General features: G+C 43.1%; 1 protein-coding gene across 3 annotated transcripts in view; it reads right to left on the bottom strand.

Moving 5' to 3' along the window:
* ZNF277 (zinc finger protein 277) overlaps positions 1 to 20,737 on the bottom strand; it is a 137,273-nt gene that overhangs the window by 31,754 nt on the left and 84,782 nt on the right. For all 3 annotated transcript variants that reach the window (XM_073573302.1, XM_073573301.1, XM_073573300.1), the window contains one exon: positions 6,874 to 6,965. In XM_073573302.1, the coding sequence (XP_073429403.1) occupies positions 6,874 to 6,965 (92 nt within the window). The remainder of the gene's footprint in view (positions 1 to 6,873; positions 6,966 to 20,737) is intronic.

Genomic DNA, 20,737 nt, shown 5'->3' with positions numbered 1-20,737 from the left:
TAGCTTCTGTCTGCATACACTGTGTATAGGCAGATTGCTGTCAATCAGTGGTGAATGGAGAGCTATACAGATCTTATGAATATGGAGTAGTACTTGGTAGCAGGTTTACTAGTCAGTATGGTGGCTCAGTGGTTAGCACTGCAGCCTTGCAGTGCTGGTGTCCTGGGTTGAAATCTCACCAAGGACAAAATCTGCAAGGAGTTTGTATGTTCTCCCCGTTAGCGCTATATATAAAGATTATTATTATTAATGATAATCTCCTGCTGATATAGCTGTGATTTTATCACAACTTCAACAAGCAACACATCACTGGAATCAGGGTCTCTGTCTCTACATCATGCTGCTCTCAGATTCGGTGTCAACGTGCTGACAGATTAACTTTAAACTATTTTACTAATAATCTTAAACATATGTTTCTCCAAGGTTACAGACGTCAGACAAGTTAGTAAGAAGCGTAACACATGACTACAGCATCAGACTGCATGCATGGTTTGTCATCTGTAACTATGGAAACTGTACAACAGGATATTTTTAATTATGGATTATTTGAAAATTTCCTTTGCTTTTACGTGCATTTAAGCAACAAAACAATTATTGCAAGATTGTGCAGAGCTTTTGGAAATTTTTTTTTAATTTTATTAATAAACACCACATTAGACATGACATTATCATATTTTAATGAAAATGGGCCCACTATAATTGGCACGAGTACTAGCAAAAGCAGAGGCCGCAGCGGACGGCATGCATATGGCCAGCGGTGTATATTGCAGTGCAGGGACCCACAGAGTCCCTTCACCGTAATACACTTCAGCTGAATGTGCGTCTTAGGACACACATCCAGTTGAAGTATGCGCTGGGGTCGACAAGAGGACAAAGAAGAGGATGCTGCCACATATAACCAGGGCTGTGGAGTCGGTAAGCCAAACCTGCGACTCAGACTCCTCAATTTCCCTTACACCGACTCCAACTCCACGACTCCGACTCCCACACATATTGCTTATATTTAAGTGAAAAATTTATTGTAGTACAATGTGAACATCAGACATTTAATCATTTTTATGATCCAATAATCAAGATATTTAGATAGAACAGAATATATATTTATTGGAATACAACTTTAGAACACAAAAAACTGTAATAAATTGTAAATATGTAATACACTATGTAATATAGTTTACATATATACAGTACAGACCAAAAGTTTGGACACACCTTCTCATTCAAGGAGTTTTCTTTTATTTCATGACTATGAAAATTGTAGCTTCACTCTGAAGGCATCAAAACTATGAATTAGCACATGTGGAATTATATAATTAACAAAAAAGTGTGAAACAACTGAAAATACTGTATGTCTTATATTCTAGGTTCTTCAAAGTAGCCACCTTTTGCTTTGATTACTGGTTTGCACACTCTTGGCATTCTCTTGTTGACCTTCAAGAGGTAGTCACTGGAAATGGTCTTCCAACAGTCTTGAAGGAGTTCCCAGAGATGCTTAGCACTTGTTGGCCTTTTTGCCTTCTCTCTGCACTCTAGCTCACCCCAAACCATCTCGATAGGGTTCAGGTCTGGTGACTGTGGAGGCCAGGTCTTCTGGCGTAGCACCCCATCCCTCTCCTTCTTGGTCAAATAGCCCTTACACAGCCTGGAGGTGTGTTTGAGGCCATTGTCCTGTTGAATAATAAATGATGGTCCAACTAAAAGCAAACCGGATGGAATAGCTTGCCGCTGCAAGATGCTGTGGTAACCATGCTGGTTCAGTATGCCTTCAATTTTGAATAAATCCCCAACAGTGTCACCAGCAAAGCACCCCCACACCATCACACCTCCTCCTCCATGCTTCACGGTGGGAACCAGGCATGTAGAGTCCATCCGTTCACCTTTTCTGCGTCGCACAAAGAGACGGTGGTTGGAACCAAAGATCTCAAATTTGGACTCATCAGACCAAAGCACAGATTTCCACTGGTCTAATGTCCATTCCTTGTGTTCTTTAGCCCAAACAAGTCTCTTCTGCTGGTTGCCTGTCCTTAGCAGTGGTTTCCTAGCAGCTATTATACCATGAAGGCCTGCTGTACAAAGTCTCCTCTTAACAGTTGTTGTAGAGATGTGTCTGCTGCTAGAACTCTGTGTGGCATTGACCTGGTCTCTAATCTGAGCTGTGATTAACCTGCGATTTCTGAGGCTGGTGACTCGGGTGAACTTATCCTCCGTAGCAGAGGTGACTCTTGGTCCTTTCCTGGGGCGGTCCTCATGTGAGCCAGTTTCTTTGTGGCGCTTGCTGGTTTTTGCCACTGCACTTCGGGACACTTTCAAAGTTTTCCCAATTTTTCGGCCTGACTGACCTTCATTTCTTAAAGTAATGATGGCCACTCGTTTTTCTTTACTTAGCTGCTTTTTTCTTGCCATAATACAAATTCTAAGTCTATTCAGTAGGACTATCAGCTGTGTATCCACCAGACTTCTGCACAACACAACTGATGGTCCCAACCCCATTTATAAGGCAAGAAATCCCACTTATTAAACCTGACAGAGCACATTTGTGAAGTGAAAACCATTTCCGGTGACTACCTCTTGAAGCTCATCAAGAGAATGCCAAGAGTGTGCAAAGCAGTAACCAAGCAAAAGGTGGCTACTTTGAAGAACCTAGAATCTAAGACATATTTTCAGTTGTTTGACACTTTTTTGTTAATTATATAATTCCACATGTGTTAATTCATAGTTTTGATGACTTCAGAGTGAATCTACAATATTTATAGTACTGAAAATAAAAGAAAACTCTTTGAATGAAGTGTGTCCAAACTTTTGGTCTGTACTGTATATATATATATATATATATATATATATATATAGTGTGTATGTGTATGTGTATATAAAAAAGTAACACTGTGACTTATTTCAGCTAAGACAAAGCCTAGATCCTCAGGCTACATTCACATCATGGGCGTAGCCAGGATCAAACCTGGGGGGGGCAAAACCTCATACTGTTCCGCAGAACCTCATACTGCATACCTCAGCTGCTGCAGAACCTCATACTGCACACCCCTACACTTGAAAATAAAGCCTGCACCTTAAGAAGATGTGGTGGTGATGAATGCAGTCTATTTATTCCAACTATCAATTGATGTTGATGTGTTACTGAAGACGAACAATGCCTGTCCTGGGCGTCCTTTTGGGCAGCTATAAGGTGTACCTGACTGGTGCTAAAAAAAAGGCATGTTAGTCTGTGTACTACCCGGTTTTCTTTCTTTTTGGTACAGATACGATATGGATAGACCGATATGGATAAATGGATAGATAGAGCAGATTTCTAACCTTCTTTTGCTTTTGAAAACATTATCGATGAGCTCAAAAACCTTTCAGATGATGCAGTTTAGCTGAAAAACGTATCCTCAAAAAAAGCAGGAAAAACGCTGTGTGTGAATGTAGCCTTAGATCAGTAATATAACAGCCATTTATAGGACATTACATAACTTTCCCAAATTCCTATGAAAAAATATTCAGCACATCCTGCATTGAATTACTGTACCCAATTTATTATATATTTTAGGAGTCGAAGTCGGTCCATTTTATACCGACTCCAACTCTGACTCCACCAAAATGAGCACCGACTCCACAGCCCTGACATATATACCAGAAAGGGGCCCAGGATCGAGAGGACATATAAACAAGGATGGGGAAATATACACCAGAAAAAAGGCCTAGGATGGGGAATATACATACCAGGATGGGGGACATTACAACATAATGAAAGAGGGTGGGTGGTTGAACACATCTGTCTTGAGAGGATTTTGAAATCTACAAGGGCCCATACATTTGACCAGAATGTGTGGGACCCATATGACTCTAGTTACGTGACTGAATCTTCCTGACAGTGACCACATCATCATACTCCAGCGCAGACACTGCATATCTTCCTGGCACGCACAGTCCACATTACCTTCACTAACACTTTGTGAGTGTTATGCATTCATAGTAAATCACAACAGTACAGCAAATATCTGATATCTGATGAAGGTCTGAAACGTCATTAGCCATTTTTTCCAGATTGTTCCTGTTTGTGAACGAAATCTACACTTTTTTGCAAAGCATCCAATTGAGTGGTGAGTCTTACTACTACAATCAATTTTGGTTTGGAACCCTACTCTGGCACCTCATCACCCTTTACCAAAGTATAGGGTATATATATATATATATATATATATATATATATATATATATAGTAGAGCATAACTGTATATATCTATAATATAACGCTGGGAGCTTCACTCTGTCCGAAGCCTTTATAGACTGCGAAAGGTGCCTGCACAGTCTGGCTCCAGACAAAATAAGGCACCTAGTGTTTGGCGCCAGAGATGGTGGTACGTGTAGACACTGAATGCATACCGCGATCTCCAGCGCCATACTTACATACCTGACCGGGAGGAGCGCTGCCGCGGAGCTTCTCTTCTCGCCGGAGACCAAGACAGGAGTTCGTTGTCGGAATCGTACAAGCGCATAACGCTATCCGTCACCATTTTACTGAAGACACATTTGCAGTGTGTCTTCAGCAATATGGCACCGGACAGCGCGGTATGGCCATGCGCGTACTTCGGCGCCACACTCCTCACCCGGCCTCCGGCAGAACGGGACAGCGCTGGAACACAGGGAAGAAAGGGGAGTATAAATGTTTTTTTTTTTGTATACGTGAATAGGGGTGAGGGGGACCATACATATCAGGATGGGGGGTGAGGGGTAGCATGCATACCAGGATGGGGGGGTGATGGGACCATGCATACCAAGATGAGGGGGGTGAGAGGTAGCATGCATATCAGGAAAGGGGGGTGAGGGGACCATGCTAACCAGGATTGGGGGTGAGAGGACCATGCATACCAGGAAAGGGGGGGTGACAGGACCATGCATACAAGTAAAGGGGGGTGAGAGGACCATGCATACCAGGAAAGGGGGGTGAGAGGACCATGCATACCAGGAAAGGTGGGTGAGGGGACCATGCATACCAGGATAGGGGGTGAGAGGACCATGCATACCAGGAAAGGGGGGTGAGAGAACCATGCATACCAGGAAAGGTGGGTGAGAGGACCTTGCATACCAGGATTGGGGGTGAGAGGACCATGCATACCAGGAAAGGGTGGTAAGCGGACCATGCATACCAGGATAGGGGGATGAGAGGACCATGCATACCAGGATAGGGGGGTGACAGGACCATGCATAGCAAGATAGGGATGAAGGGGTACCATGCATACCAGAATAGGGATGAGGGGGCCATGCATACCATTATAGGGATGAGGGGGCCATGCATACCAGGATAGGAGGGGAGCAGCACATACCACGATGGGAGACCATATACCAATAAAAATGCTCGCCACCCGGGCGTAGAATGAGTTCATAGCTAGTATATATATAGTAGAGCATAATTTAAAGGGAACCTATCAGGTTGGATAACACTATTACCTGCAGATATAGGGTCAATCTGCTGCAAGTGAATAGCGTTATGAAGGTGCCTGGGCTGTACTGAATGTGAGTAATCCTGGAGGAAATTACGGTAACTTTAATCCTACCGGAAGCCGTCGGCCATCAGTCATGCAGTTGTGCTGATACGGGTTCTATCATCATTCACTATACTGTGAAGAGTGTCTGGACGCACGTTCCGGCGCTTTAATAGTAATAACAACAATAATAATAAAAATATTTATTTTTTTATTTTATATAGCGCTAACATATTCCGCAGCGCTTTACGGTTTTGCACACATTATCATCGCTGTTCCCAAATGGGCTCACAATCTAGATTCCCTATCAGTATGTCTTTGGAATAAGGGAGGAAACCCATGCAACCACGGGGAGAACATACAAACTCCTTGCAGATGTTTTCCTTAGTGGAATTTGAACCCAGGACTCCAGCGCTGACCACTGAGCCACCGTGCTGCCAAACAAAGACAGATGTATCTGCATTCATGCACTGCTGAGCCGGCTGTCAGTCGTGCTGGGGTGTGGTTACAGAGCCGGCTGTCAGTCGTGCAGGGGCGTGGTTAGAGCCAGCTGTGAGTCGTGTGGAGTGCAATTACAGAGCCGGCTGTCAGTCGTGCAGGGGAGTGGTTACAAAGCTGGCTGTCAGTCGTGCAGGGGCGTGGTTACAGAGACGGCTGTCAGTTGTGCCGGAGCGTGGTTACAGAACCGGCTGTCAGTCGTGCAGGGGCGTTGTTACAAAGCCAGCTGTCAGTCGTGCAGGGGTGTGGTTACAGAGCCAGCTGTCAGTTGTGCAGAGCCAGTTGTCAGTCGTGCTGGGACATGGTTACAGAGCCGGCTGTCAGTCGTGCCGGACCGTGGTTACAGAGCAGCCTGTCAAGTCGTGCCAGAGCATGGTTACAGAGGCCACTCACAGTATAGTGAATGATGATTGAAGCCATGTGGCTCCTGGAAGGAATAAAGTTCAATTTCTCCCGGATTCCTCACATTCAGTAGTGGCCTGGCACCTTCATAACACTATTAACTTGCAGATTAACCCTATATCTGCAGTTTAATATCATTTTCCGACCTGACAGGTTCACTTTAAAGGTAACACGAGGTTATACTTTATATGACTGTTTTCTCACATTGGTTCCATTCACAACCCAATATCAGATAAAAGTATAGTGAAATATCTGCCACTAAATTATTTTTGCGGCTTGTGTATATTTTTACTTCTAAGTGTAACACCTTTTATTTTATTTTGAACTTACTTTTTATGGTACACATAAAAATAATCGGTGACAACTGCACATCTATATCAACATCGTAAAAAGTTATTGTTCCAACTGTGTTTTTATTTTAGAGTCAGAACTGAATGCACATAATTGGCGCAATGCAACAAAGAAAAAAAGGCAGAATAAGATAACATCAAACCTGTTTCCTTTAAATTCTTCACTGCAAAACATGCACAATCTCTGAAAACTTGTGTCTGATCTCTCCTGCTGCTGCTGTCTCAACATGTTCTTCTGGAAAATTTAACAGTAAAATAAACAAAAGGTTAGACTAGAATTGGAGCACAATATAAAATACAGGTTCAGACTTACAGGGGCTGTCCTCTGCTTTTTTATTTTTTTAAATAATGGCCCTAAAGTAGTTAATGTAATACTATAGAAAAAGAACTGGTAAATTCCCTAAAGATCTAAGACCGATACTCTGGTGGGCTTGATTTACTTGTCAGTCAGTAATGACGTGCCATAAATGTGCACATGACTACTGCAACCACCGACCCACGCAGTGATGCCTACATGACCCACACAGTGATGCCTACATGACCCGAGCAGTGATGCCTACATGACCCACGCAGTGATGCCTACATGACCCACGCAGTGATGCCTACATGACCCACGCAGTGATGCCTACATGACCCGCGCAGTGATGCCTACATGACCAGCGCAGTGATGCCTACATGACCCGCGCAGTGATGCCTACATGACCCACGCAGTGATGCCTACATGACCCACGCAGTGATGCCTACATGACCCACACAGTGATGCCTACATGACCCACACAGTGATGCCTACATGACCCGCGCAGTGATGCCTACATGACCCACGCAGTGATGCCTACATGACCCACGCAGTGATGCCTACATGACCCACGCAGTGATGCCTACATGACCCACGCAGTGATGCCTACATGACCCACGCAGTGATGCCTACATGACCCACGCAGTGATGCCTACATGACCCACACAGTGATGCCTACATGACCCACGCAGTGATGCCTACATGACCCACGCAGTGATGCCTACATGACCCGCGCAGTGATGCCTACATGACCCACGCAGTGATGCCTACATGACCCGCGCAGTGATGCCAACACGACCCGAGCAGTGATGCCTACATGAACGGCACAAGATCACAAAGGCCAACATTTTGCTACAGCAGTCACATGCTCATGTATGGGAATCTATTATTGGGTATTGTTGGGAGTCATCAGTAATGTATCAACTTCAATTACACCATTAACCCCTTCACCACCTTGCAAGCATTCGGTTTCATTTTTTTGCTTCCCAGAGCCATAACTGTTTTATTTTTTGGTCAGTATGGCCGTGTGAGGGCTTGTTTTTTGCGAGACAAGTTGTACTTTTGAAGGACACCATAGATTTTACTAAACAGTGTACTGGAAAATGGGAGAAAATCCAAATGTGGTGAAATTGTAAAAAACAAAAACAAAAAACTGCAATTCCACAAGTGGTTTTGTTTCTATTAAAAATGCTAAAACTGGGCGGCCAATATATTTCTCCAGGTCATTACAAGTTCGGAGACACCAAACATGTCTAGGATCTTTTTTTAATTTAGGTGGTGAACAAAAAATCCAAAGTTTGCAAGAAAAAAAAAAGGTATGTTGCCACTTTCCGAGCCCCGTAGCGTCTCCATTTTTCAGGACCTGGGGCTGAGTGAGGGCTTATTTTATGGGCACTGAGCTGGCGTTTTATTGAAACCATTTTGGGGTTGATACGATGTTTTGTTCACATGTTATTTCATTTTATTGCATAGCTGCGGAAACCGGAAAAAAAACAATTCTGGTAATTTGATTTTTTTTTCTCGTTACGTCGTTTGTCGATCGGATTAACTTACTTTTGGATTAACTTACTTTTAGATTTTATAAATAGAACATTACTTAATGCGGTGATACTAAATGTGTGTATTTTTTATTGTAAATGGGGCAAAGGGGGGTGTCATGCACAGAGTAGGAAAGAATAAGTGCAACACGAAGGGATGAGGGGAAGGGAGCCCAACACTAGGGAAGAGGGGAGTGGAGACCCTTAGGCAGATCTAAAGTCATCCTGTCTGCCCTAAACGTCCCTATATAGGTTCTGAACCTATCGCCGAGCAGGAACCCAATCCCTGCCTGACCCTGGCAAAAAGCCCTACTTAGGGAATGACGGGATGGGCACTAGTCAATCCCCACAACCAATAAAGACTGCTGGGATAGACGAATAAGGGGAAATACTTATCTTGAATAGACTCAGAGATGCAACACAGACGTCCTCGAGCAACACCAAAGAGGAAGACAGCCAACTGCTATAACTCCAAGCCTCAACAGGGGGAAATGGAAATATAAACAGCAGCTTTCAGCAGCCGGCTGGGAGTCTATAAACACCCAGGTCCAGGTGTGTCAATTAGAGCCGGAGAAAGGTTGCCAATGGGTCAAAGAGTCTGAACGGTTAAGAAGGTGTCTTCAAGGCCACACGCAGAGACCTTCAGCAGCTAGATGCAGTGCGACTGACTGCAGCCTCTGACACACCCGTGTGTTATGATTGGGTCATCGAGGAGGAAAGAAAGACCAAGCTAAGCCACAGAAAACCCGAGAGGTTGGTAACTAAGCGGATTGCAGACCCCTGATCCTATCCACACAACTAGCAGTAGCCGTGGAGCGTACCTACGATGATCATAGATGCCTCGATACAGCCGGAGAGCTAAATAAGCCTAAAGCAAGAAAGGGGAAATCTAAACTGCCCCAGAGCAGACCCCAAAGGAATAGATAGCCCCCAAACATATATTGTCGGTGAGACAAGATGAAAACACAAACGCAGGTAGGAAAATAGACTGAGCAAATGATGGGGCCCACAATAACTAGACAGGACAAGAAAGGAATGACACTGTCTGCAATCACACAAAAAAAACTGCAAAAAATGTCCAACACGTCTGATAGAAAAATACTGAAGTCGCACGACTTCGCCCACTATATCAGCACTCTGGTATATTCTGAAAGCAGAGCAAAAAAAGGTCAATCTAATAAGGGACAAAAACAAACTGGCACAAGCAGTAACATATGGATGGAAATTCAGCACAGCCCCAGCCGGAGCTGGCTGACCACACAAAACTGAAACAGACAAAACCAGATCAAATGTGAACAATAGCAAAAGAACACTTAGCTCAGTATGCAGGGACTGAGCTGGAAACTAAGACCTCAGGAAGCAGGAAAAAATCACCAGCAGGGATAGAGGGACTCGGCTGTCTTAAATCCAGTCAGAAACTCCAGATCTCCAATTGTCCTCCTCATTATCAGGTGGCAAGCCTCTGTTAATTAGATCAGCTCCATTACCTCCAGTAACCACCAGAGAGAGCCCAGAAAGAGAACTCGCGACCCCTCTGTCAATATAACCAGCTCCACTACCTTCACTAGTAACCAGAGGTAGGCCAGAAAGCGAATTCACAACACCCGTGACAGGGGGTGATTTCAACCTTCATGTTTTAATTTTTTTAAAACTTTATTTTTTTAAACTGCTTACTTGCTTCAATAGTCTTCTTGGGAGACTTGAAGCTGCGATTATCTGTGCTATATGTAGCAGGGCTTCAGTGCTGCCATGTGTGGCATAAATCATGATCTTCTATGAATGCTGGTCATGGGGCTGGCATTAATAGGAAATTTACAGCGATAGGCACAGGGGTCTTCTGCAGACCTCCAGCTGTCATGACAGCAATCACATGACAGGGGTGCCGATGGGCATGTCTTATGACGTGCTTCCAGCTGGAGTGAGTTAATTGCTGCTGTCACAGATTGACAATGGCATTTAAGATGGTAACAGCTGCGAGTGGATCCACCTGCGAACGCTAGAGGCACATGTGTAGAAAAAGATGCGGGCTCAATATTGGAGCCCGCATCAAATGAAGGGAGACTACCTTCGACATACCTATAAGTCCAAGATCTTAAAGGGGGTTAAAAAAAAGATATGTTATTAAACTCCTTGTGACCAGGCATTTTTCCCTTTATTGCGCTTACATGCATTTTTAACCAGCAAATTCTCCACATCTAATGCAATTCTTTGGGAAAAATCCAAACATAAGGCTCGGAATATCTGCAAAAGAAATTGTCATATTACGGATTTGAACCACGCAAAACAGGTCACTCTACACTGCATGAGAAAAAAAAAGCATGGTGGGAATGAGATTTCTATAGATCCATCAGCTATGCTGGAACTGTACAATACTAAGATTTTCAAACCTCCAAAGGACCAAATGAGTTAAAAAAAATGCCCAAATAGTAAATAGTACATTTTTATAGTGTTAAACACACAAAAACTTTTTATTGTGCAAAAAGTATAAACATTTTATTCAAAAATTACATCTCCATAAAATATCAGTAGATACAAAATATGAGTCATTTATGGTGGAAAACAATACGGCCAAGCCACCCGACATGAATAATTAGTAAAGCTACCGAATGGTAAAAAGTTAGGGGTATCGTTCAGGAAGGGGTTAAGGATAAAATAGGAGCAATTCCAATTCCTAGTAAGGCACTTGTCAGGTTAATTTTCCCAGTCTTAATACATAATGTGTGAGTGCCATGGAGGTTCCGAGACTGGCTTTCTGGGCTTCATCCGAGAGCTCAACCAGAATCCATATAACATCAAATTGACATATAGGATTGATGCTAAAGTTATTGATTTTTTGGATGTGAACATTATGGTTGATGGGGAGGGTAGAATTCAGACTGACATCTTCCGTAAGGATACTGCAGACAGTATCACACAGGATAGGATTAGATACGCAGCTCAGCACACAGTATCACACAGAATAGTATTAGATACACGGCTCAGCAGTCAGTATCACACAGGATAGGATTAGATACACGGCTCAGCAGACAGTATCACACAGGATAGGATTAGATACGCAGCTCAGCACACAGTATCACACAGAATAGTATTAGATACACGGCTCAGCAGTCAGTATCACACAGGATAGGATTAGATACACGGCTCAGCAGTCAGTATCACACAGGAGAGGATTAGATACACGGCTCAGCACACAGTATCACACAGGATAGGATTAGATACACGGCTCAGCAGACAGTATCACACAGGACAGGATTAGATATGCAGCTCAGCACACAGTATCACACAGGATAGGATTAGATACACGGCTCAGCAGACAGTATCACACAGGATAGGATTAGATACACAGCTCAGCAGACAGTATCACACAGGACAGGATTAGATATGCAGCTCAGCACACAGTATCACACAGGATAGGATAAGATACACGGCTCTGCAGACAGTATCACACAGGACAGGATTAGATACACAGCTCAGCAGTTAGTATAACACAGGATAGGATTAGATACACGGCTCAGCAGACAGTATCACACAGGAGAGGATTAGATACACGGCTCAGCAGACAGTATCACACAGGACAGGATTAGATACGCAGCTCAGCAGACAGTATCACACAGGATAGGATTAGATACACGGCTCAGCAGACAGTATCACACAGGACAGGATTAGATACACAGCTCAGCATTCAGTATCACACAGGATATGATTAGATACACGGCTCAACAGACAGTATCACACAGGAGAGGATAAGATACACGGCTCAGCAGACAGTATCACACAGAACAGAATTAGATACACGGCTCAGCAGTCAGTATCACACAGGAGAGGATTAGACACACGGCTCAGCAGGCAGTATCACACAGGATAGGATTAGATACACGGCTCAGCAGTCAGTATCACACAGGAGAGGATTAGATACACGGCTCAACAGTCAGTATCACACAGGATAGGATTAGATGCACGGTTTTTATGTGCAATATAATCATTACAATTTGTTATAACTAACCACAGCTGGTTACTATGCCCAGGCAACGCCGGGCTCTTCAGCTAGTTTACAATAAAGAAGCAAAATAAAGAAAAAAAATGTTTAATTCTGCTTTGCAGTCACTATTAGATCTCGTGTCCAGTTCAACATGAAAAATTTGCTGAAAAGTCCTCTATAGAAGCAAAACAGGAGTCTGAAGCTGGGCTATCGCTGACTTGCTACTCCTTCTTGCGTCACCGTAGAAAAAAAACCCCGAGCAGTTACTAACGAGGACTAACCTGGCAGTAGATCTTTGGGAAAAAGCCAAGGTGCGAGGTTTTATTTCAGTTCAGTCAACCACAAAATGAAGAACAACGTAGATTCGTAGTGTTGTCAATTACAAAAGAATTGTTAATCAGTTTAGGTCTCTTAAAGCAAATACATACATATATGTAATGGTAAAGGAATTTTCTGTGCAGGAAGAAGCATATTGAAAAGCGAAATCGCAATGTGGCAGTTTCAGTGTCTCTGGGAAACATCTGTTGCATCTCACAAACACATGGGAAGGGATTTAAGGCATTAATATTTATTTGGAAGCTGCAACTGAAATGTTTTAAAACTGTAGCACCGAATGTTATGCACTTAATGGAGAAGTGTTGCAAGATATCAAAAGCGAGGCGTGCTCAGAAAAAACGAGCATTGCATTCCCAGCTGAATTAATAGGAGGTAATAATACAGGTGGACAGCAGATGGGGTTATCACAACTCCTATAATACCGGATATATGAACCATTAATCTGCACACTGGTGGAGGTGGAAAAATATGTTCTACTTTGTTCGTTCTTTACAGAATATATGTCCAACATCATGTGTAGACCACTAGCTATAGTGCCTAAACCTAGACATTTGGTATCAACATTTCAGTGTACATGTCATTTTTGCAGACATGAGGAATAACATTTCTGGCCTCTACATGACTTGCATCCAGTATTTTTCATCAGTTCATTACTCCGCATGTTCTCTCTGTCCTAAAGACAGCAGGCAAGCTGCTAAGCAGTCTGCCATACACAGAATATAGAAATAAATGGATTCCTGGTCTACTTTCTCGGTATCACACAGACCTAGCCAGCAGGATGGAAGAAATTATACCGCAGTACTGATCTGTGTGGCTGTGAATCCAGCACTGAAGAGAAATACATTTGTTGAAAGCTGCAGTAAAATCTACCTCTCTCTAGGTCTGTGTCTGCTTGATCTCTCACTGTGCGCAGTGACCCTCACCTCTCCATAGAGAACTATAGTAGGTGTAACCTGGATTTCTGCATTGTTTTTACAAGAGAAAATGGAGTTGATTATTTTTCATAATGAATTTTAAGTTTAGGAGGCAGGTTGGAAGGGGAAGAAGTGGCTCACCAGCAGAGAAAGAAGCAAATTTCTCTGACAAAATATATTACAAAGTTTCTTATATTCACTTGACCTACTGATTTATGCAAAGTTTGGGAAATGACAATGACCATTTAATAAACAGTAGCACATGTAAATCTATGGAGAACTGAAATATCTCATATTAGGGGACAGTGGCATCTCTGCTACCTTTCAGCAGCTTTTACTTCTCCTTTCCTGCAAAACTAAGTGTTTTAGAAATCCCACTAGTCACTGGTTTTAGTGGTAAAACATTTCCCTGTCTGTTTTTAAACAATGTTTCACTTCAAATAATCATCTGTGATCCCATGCTGTCCTGTCTGTATATTATCTTTTTCTTCTTCCCATGTCCAGGAGCTGTGGTATGATCACACCATGTCCCTGTATGGTCAGACACAGCCATTACACAGTACACAGCAGGGAAACATCGATAAGATTATCTCAGCACAGGAACATTTTATTTAAATATAACCAATTGTGCAACTTCTTATTATTCCAAGATCTATTAATTAAAATAAACTTTTGTTGATGGGAAAACCCCTTTCCGCCATCAGGCATAATTGTACGCCGATATCGAACTCCCCTGTTTGGTGCGGGCTCTGGGCACATGACAGCAGATCTATACAGCTGACATGTGCCCGCAACAGCCGTGGATGGAATCACAATCCACTCGTGGTTGTTGCCGCAGTCAATCTCTGACAGCAGCATTAATCCCGAGCTTCCGGCAAGTGATTGCGGGGCACCGATGGGTTGACATGACAACCAACGGTCTCCAGCAGACCTCTATGGTTGTCATTGCATGATTACTATGAGCGCGGCCCAGTGGTTGGTGCTGATAGCAAGTCAGAATTTCTGCTACATACAGGCGATATGGAGACTATTGAAGCATGGAAAAAGTAAAAAAAAAAGTTTTTAAAAAATATTAAATAAAAAAAATATAAAAGTTCAAATCTCTCCATTAAAAATAAAACAATAAAAAAAAACAAAACATACACATACTTGGTATCGCCGAGTTCCGAATCGCCCGATCTATTGACATAAAAAAAAGAATTAACCCGATTGCTAAACGGCGTAATGAGAAAAAAGGTCAAAATGCCAGAATTATTTTTTGGCTGCCGCCACATTGCATTAAAATGCAATAACGGGCGATCAAAAGATTGTATCTGTACCAAAATGGTATCATTAAAAACATCAGCTCGGCACGCAAAAAATAAGCCCTCACCCAACCCGAGATCACAAAATGGAGACGCTACGCGTATCGCAAAATGGAGCAATTTTTTTTTTAAAAAACTTTGGAATTTCATTACTTGAATAAAAAAGAACCTAGGCATGTATATGGTATCTGTGAACTCATCATGACCTGGAGAATCATAATGGCAGGTCAGTTTTAGCATTTAATGAACATGTTAAAAAAAAAACCTGTAGGATTTCACATTTTTTGGAAGTTAACCCCACTTAGATTTTTTTTTCTGTTTTCCAGTACAAGATATGTTAAAACCAATTGTTGCGTTCAAAAGTATAACTCGTCCCGCAAACAAAAAGCCCTCACATGGCCATTTTGACCAAAAAATAAAAAAAAGTTATGGCTCTGGGAAAAAGGGGAGCAAAAAATTTAAATGCAAAAACAAAAATACCTCTGGTCATTAAGGGGTTAACAGCTCCCAGACTGGGAATTTCTGTGAAGCTTAAATAGTGAATGCTGCAGCAGATCATGGGAGAATGGAGGAGCGCTGGTGGCTCGTTTGCCAAGAAATCTATAGTTTTCATTTTGCGCAGGAGAGTGGATCTATTAAGAAGGGACTGCCCAGAAGTGGATAACAGTGTTAATGGATAAGAGCAGTTCTCAGAAGCTGAAGTGTTCCTTTATTATTTTTTAAAAAAAATTGATTACCGCACAAAAAATAGAAACCTCAAAATACGCAATCACACTAATTATCGCATAGTACGGTATATTTTGAATTGAAATCTTGTTTAAGTAGTGCTATTCCAGAATGTTTGCTTCAATTTGGACCCGATTGGGGAAGAAAAAAAAAAAAAAGAGGAGGGAGATGAAAAATCTGTAAAATATGCACACTTGTCTCAAGCTTGCTGTCAACTAGTCACTGATGGAGACAGAAGGGAGTAACCTGTCACTATTTCTAGTCAAAAAATAAATAAGAATCACAGTAAATTCAACAGGAACTTTGTTTAATGGAATATTGTGAAGAATTAATTAAAAGGGAGCAAACCTTATAAGAGCAGCTGTAAAGGATCCAGAGTATTAGGTGATGAATGAAGGACAGAAAATTAAGTCCCATTTCCCCCCAAACTGCTTCGCTAGGACTGACCGGCACCCACCACCTGCAGGACTGCCTTCATGGAGGCTGGATATAGCCTCTAACCAGGGGTTAGGACTGACTGGCACCCACCACCTGCAGGACTGCCTTCATGGAGGCTGGATATAGCCTCTAACCAGGGGTTAGGACAGACCGGCACCCACCACCTGCAGGACTGCCTTCATGGAGGCTGGATATAGCCTCTAACCAGGGGTTGGGACTGACCGGCACCCACCACCTGCAGGACTGCCTTCATGGAGGCTGGATATAGCCTCTAACCAGGGGTTAGGATAGACCGGCACCCACCACCTGCAGGACTGCCTTCATGGAGGCTGGATATAGCCTCTAACCAGGGGTTAGGACTGACCGGCACCCATCACCTGCAGGACTGCCTTCATGGAGGCTGGATATAGCCTCTAACCAGGGGTTAGGACTGACTGGCACCCACCACCTGCAGGACTGCCTTCATGGAGGCTGGATATAGCCTCTAACCAGGGGTTAGGACAGACCGGCACCCACCACCTGCAGGACTGCCTTCATGGAGGCTGGATATAGCCTCTAACCAGGGGCTAGGACTGACCGGCACCCACCACCTGCAGGACTGCCTTCATGGAGGCTGGATATAGCCTCTAACCAGGGGTTAGGACAGACCGGCACCCACCACCTGCAGGACTGCCTTGATGGAGGCTGGATATAGCCTCTAACCAGGGGTTAGGACTGACCGGCACCCACCACCTGCAGGACTGCCTTCATGGAGGCTGGATATAGCCTCTAACCAGGGGTTAGGACAGACCGGCACCCACCACCTGCAGGACTGCCTTCATGGAGGCTGGATATAGCCTCTAACCAGGGGTTAGGACAGACCGGCACCCACCACCTGCAGGACTGCCTTCATGGAGGCTGGATATAGCCTCTAACCAGGGGTTAGGACAGACCGGCACCCACCACCTGCAGGACTGCCTTCATGGAGGCTGGATATAGCCTCTAACCAGGGGTTAGGACTGACCGGCACCCACCACCTGCAGGACTGCCTTCATGGAGGCTGGATATAGCCTCTAACCAGGGGTTAGGACTGACTGGCACCCACCACCTGCAGGACTGCCTTCATGGAGGCTGGATATAGCCTCTAACCAGGGGTTAGGACTGACCGGCATGCACCACCTGCAGGACTGCCTTCACGGAGGCTGGATATAGCCTCTAACCAGGGGTTGTTCCTTAGAGCTAGGTTATAGGTTTTCTACCATTAGCTTTTAGAGGGCCCTCTTTCCCCATGTAGGGCACAGGGCAGAGTCTGGTACTAGCCACCTCTGCACTACAGAACTATTTATAACCCTATTAAATCCAGTTTCTTGCATTTTAATAAAAACAGAATTCAGGAAACAAAAAAAGAAATAGCGCTTACTACAGCAGGTTATTTTTCCTTCCCAACATATAAATGCTCTAGCTGGCTGCTCAGAATCGGAGCTGTCTGTTTCTAATGGAAACCGTAATAGACTAGACGGCATCCACTATTCTGACACTGCTGCATTTTAATGAAGAGCTGGGATATATCTGGAGAAAAGACGGCCATGCGATGAGATACAAATACAATAAGCACGGAAGGTTGTGCTGCAGGAGACGCTGCCCCGATCTCGGCTAGGTAAGAACATCAGCAGGATGTGGACTGAGAAATGTACGAAGTGTTTCTGAGAATTAGGTACAGGACAGGCCCCCACTTATATAGGACACAAACAAGTATTTAGCAGCTACGTGTAATACAGAAGTAATAAGGCAGCGTTAGTGGTCTGTGAAAACTAAACCTATGCATAAGCAATAAAGGAACATTAGTACCCTTTAACTATTAATAACATACAATACTGTGTGGTTAAAAGTTTGGTGTGAAGTTTTGGACTGATGTAGAAAAATGCTGCAAAGTTAGAACACTTCCAAAAATAGAAGAGTCAACAGTTCATTTTTATCATTTAAAAAATGTAAAGTGAATGAAGAGAAATCTAAATCAAATCAATATTTCAGTGTGACCGTCCGTCGCCTTCAAAACATCAATTCTTCTAGGTCCACTTGTACCCAGGTTTTGAAGGAGCTCCGCAGGGCGGTTGTCATGAATAGGACTCTGTAGGGCAGGGATGGCAAGCTCAAATACACACGAGGGCCAAAATTAAAAACTTGGGACAAAGTCATTGGCCAACCTTGACATTTCTTAAAAAAAATGTCTACAATTGAGAATTTTCCCTTATCAACTAAAACTATGAACCATTTCATATGGAAAGAAACTTAAAGGGCTTACCCCACGAACAAAGTACATTTTAATTGATGGATCTTAGAAAAAAATAAATACACAATTACAAATGGGGCATACTGGAATAATATAATATGATATGTAAGAAAATAGTCAATGCCCAAACAATGATCACATAATCATGTATAGGGAGACTTCCCAAATCTTTTACTGACCCTAAGAAAGGGGAAGTACAAAAACCAAATAAAATCAAGAATATTTAATTGATTTATAAGTTAAAAAAATTAAATGCATACATGTGTAGAATGGCAAATAGGAACACAAAGCAGAGTGATAGCTGAGCAGGACAATTTCGTCAGAGGCAGACACAGACTGTAGTGGGTCCCTGTGCAAGAAATTTTTCGGGCCTCGCCCTTCATAGGGCAGCAAAGTTATTTGTTGCTGTTATCTAATATTGAGGCTATGCAGGGCTGGATATAATATCTGTATAGAATATAATCTAACCCCCCCATTGAATATAATGCAGTCCCCCCATATAGTATAATGCAGTCCCTCCATCGAATATACGGCAACCCCCTCATAGGATATAATGAAGCCCCTTATATAGTATAATGTAGCCCCTCCATAGAATACAATGTAGCCCTCCTCATATAGTACAGTGCAGCCCCCATAGAAAATAATAAATATAATACAGCCCCCCTATAGAATATAATGTAGCCCCAAATAGAATATAATACAGCCCACCTCCCCATAGAATATAATGCAGTCCCCCCATATAGTATAATGCAGCCCCTCCATCGAATATACGGCAACCCCCTCATAGGATATAATGAAGCCCCTTATATAGTATAATGTAGCCCCTCCATAGAATACAATGTAGCCCTCCTCATATAGTACAGTGCAGCCCCCATAGAAAATAATAAATATAATACAGCCCCCCTATAGAATATAATGTAGCCCCAAATAGAATATAATACAGCCCACCCCCCCATTGAATATAATGCAGTCCCCCCATATAGTATAATGCAGCCCCTCCATCGAATATACGGCAACCCCCTCATAGGATATAATGAAGCCCCTTATATAGTATAATGTAGCCCCTCCATAGAATACAATGTAGCCCTCCTCATATAGTATAGTGCAGCCCCCATAGAATATAATAAATATAATACAGCCCCCCTATAGAATATAATGTAGCCCCAAATAGAATATAATACAGCCCACCTCCCCATAGAATATAATGCAGGCCCCCATATTATACCGGGTGAGTCATAAAGGACGGACGTTTTTAAACTAATCATAAAATCGTTAAATATTTATTAAATATAAATGTATTCACAGATTTGGTTACGTATACTGACAAATATTTGACAAATTCAAGTGTGGAAAACAACATCTGCCATGTGGTGGCCATTATCAGTGATGCATTTCCAAAGGCGTTCTTGGAAGTTGGCATCAACACGTTCCAACACAACTCTGTCGATTTGGGCAACTTCCACTCGAATAGCTTCCTTCAGTTCTTGTAATGATCGAGGCTTAAGCTTGTATACACGTGATTTGAGGTGACCCCATAAGTAATAATCGCACATGGACAGGTCTGGGGACCTAGGAGGCCAATTAATATCGCCAAACCTGGAAATGATGCGACCAGGGAAGAGAGGGCGAAGAACGTTCATTGTTGCTCCGGCTGTGTGGGCCGTTGCCCCATCTTGTTGAAACCACACACTAGAGATGGGGATATGTTGCCGTCGTAACTCAGGAACAAAGAAGTTATTTATCATGGCGATATAACGTTGTGAGTTCACGGTAACAGTATTGCCATTATCGCCTTCGAAAAAGTACGGACCGATCACGCCATATTTGCCCATAGCGCACCACACCGTTACCTTAGGGCTGTGCAGCGGTCGTTCATGTAATTCTTTCGGATTTTCATAGGCCCAATAACGGCAGTTCTGCTGATTAACCATGCCATTGACATGGAAATGAGCTTCATCACTCATGAATAAAATAAGGTTGTCGTTTTGCTCAATAATTGCTTCCATCTCATGTGCGAACTTCAGTCGCGCTGCGTAATCCCCGCGCTCCAACTGTTGCACAATGGCCAATTTATAGGGGTGAAATGCAGGTCTAAATGCAAAATACGCCTTACTGTACGATTACTGAGGGCAGGTTCTAAAGAATGTTTCCGAGCAGATCGACTCGGACTACGCAGCATGGCTTGCCTGACGCGTTCCACATTTTCAG

The sequence above is a fragment of the Dendrobates tinctorius genome, unplaced genomic scaffold (assembly GCF_039654945.1).
Source record: "Dendrobates tinctorius isolate UK_male_01 unplaced genomic scaffold, ASM3965494v1 ptg000035l, whole genome shotgun sequence".
Taxonomy (NCBI): domain Eukaryota; kingdom Metazoa; phylum Chordata; class Amphibia; order Anura; family Dendrobatidae; genus Dendrobates; species Dendrobates tinctorius.
Note: the sequence above shows the minus strand (reverse complement) of the source record. Positions and strands in the feature narration are given on the sequence as shown.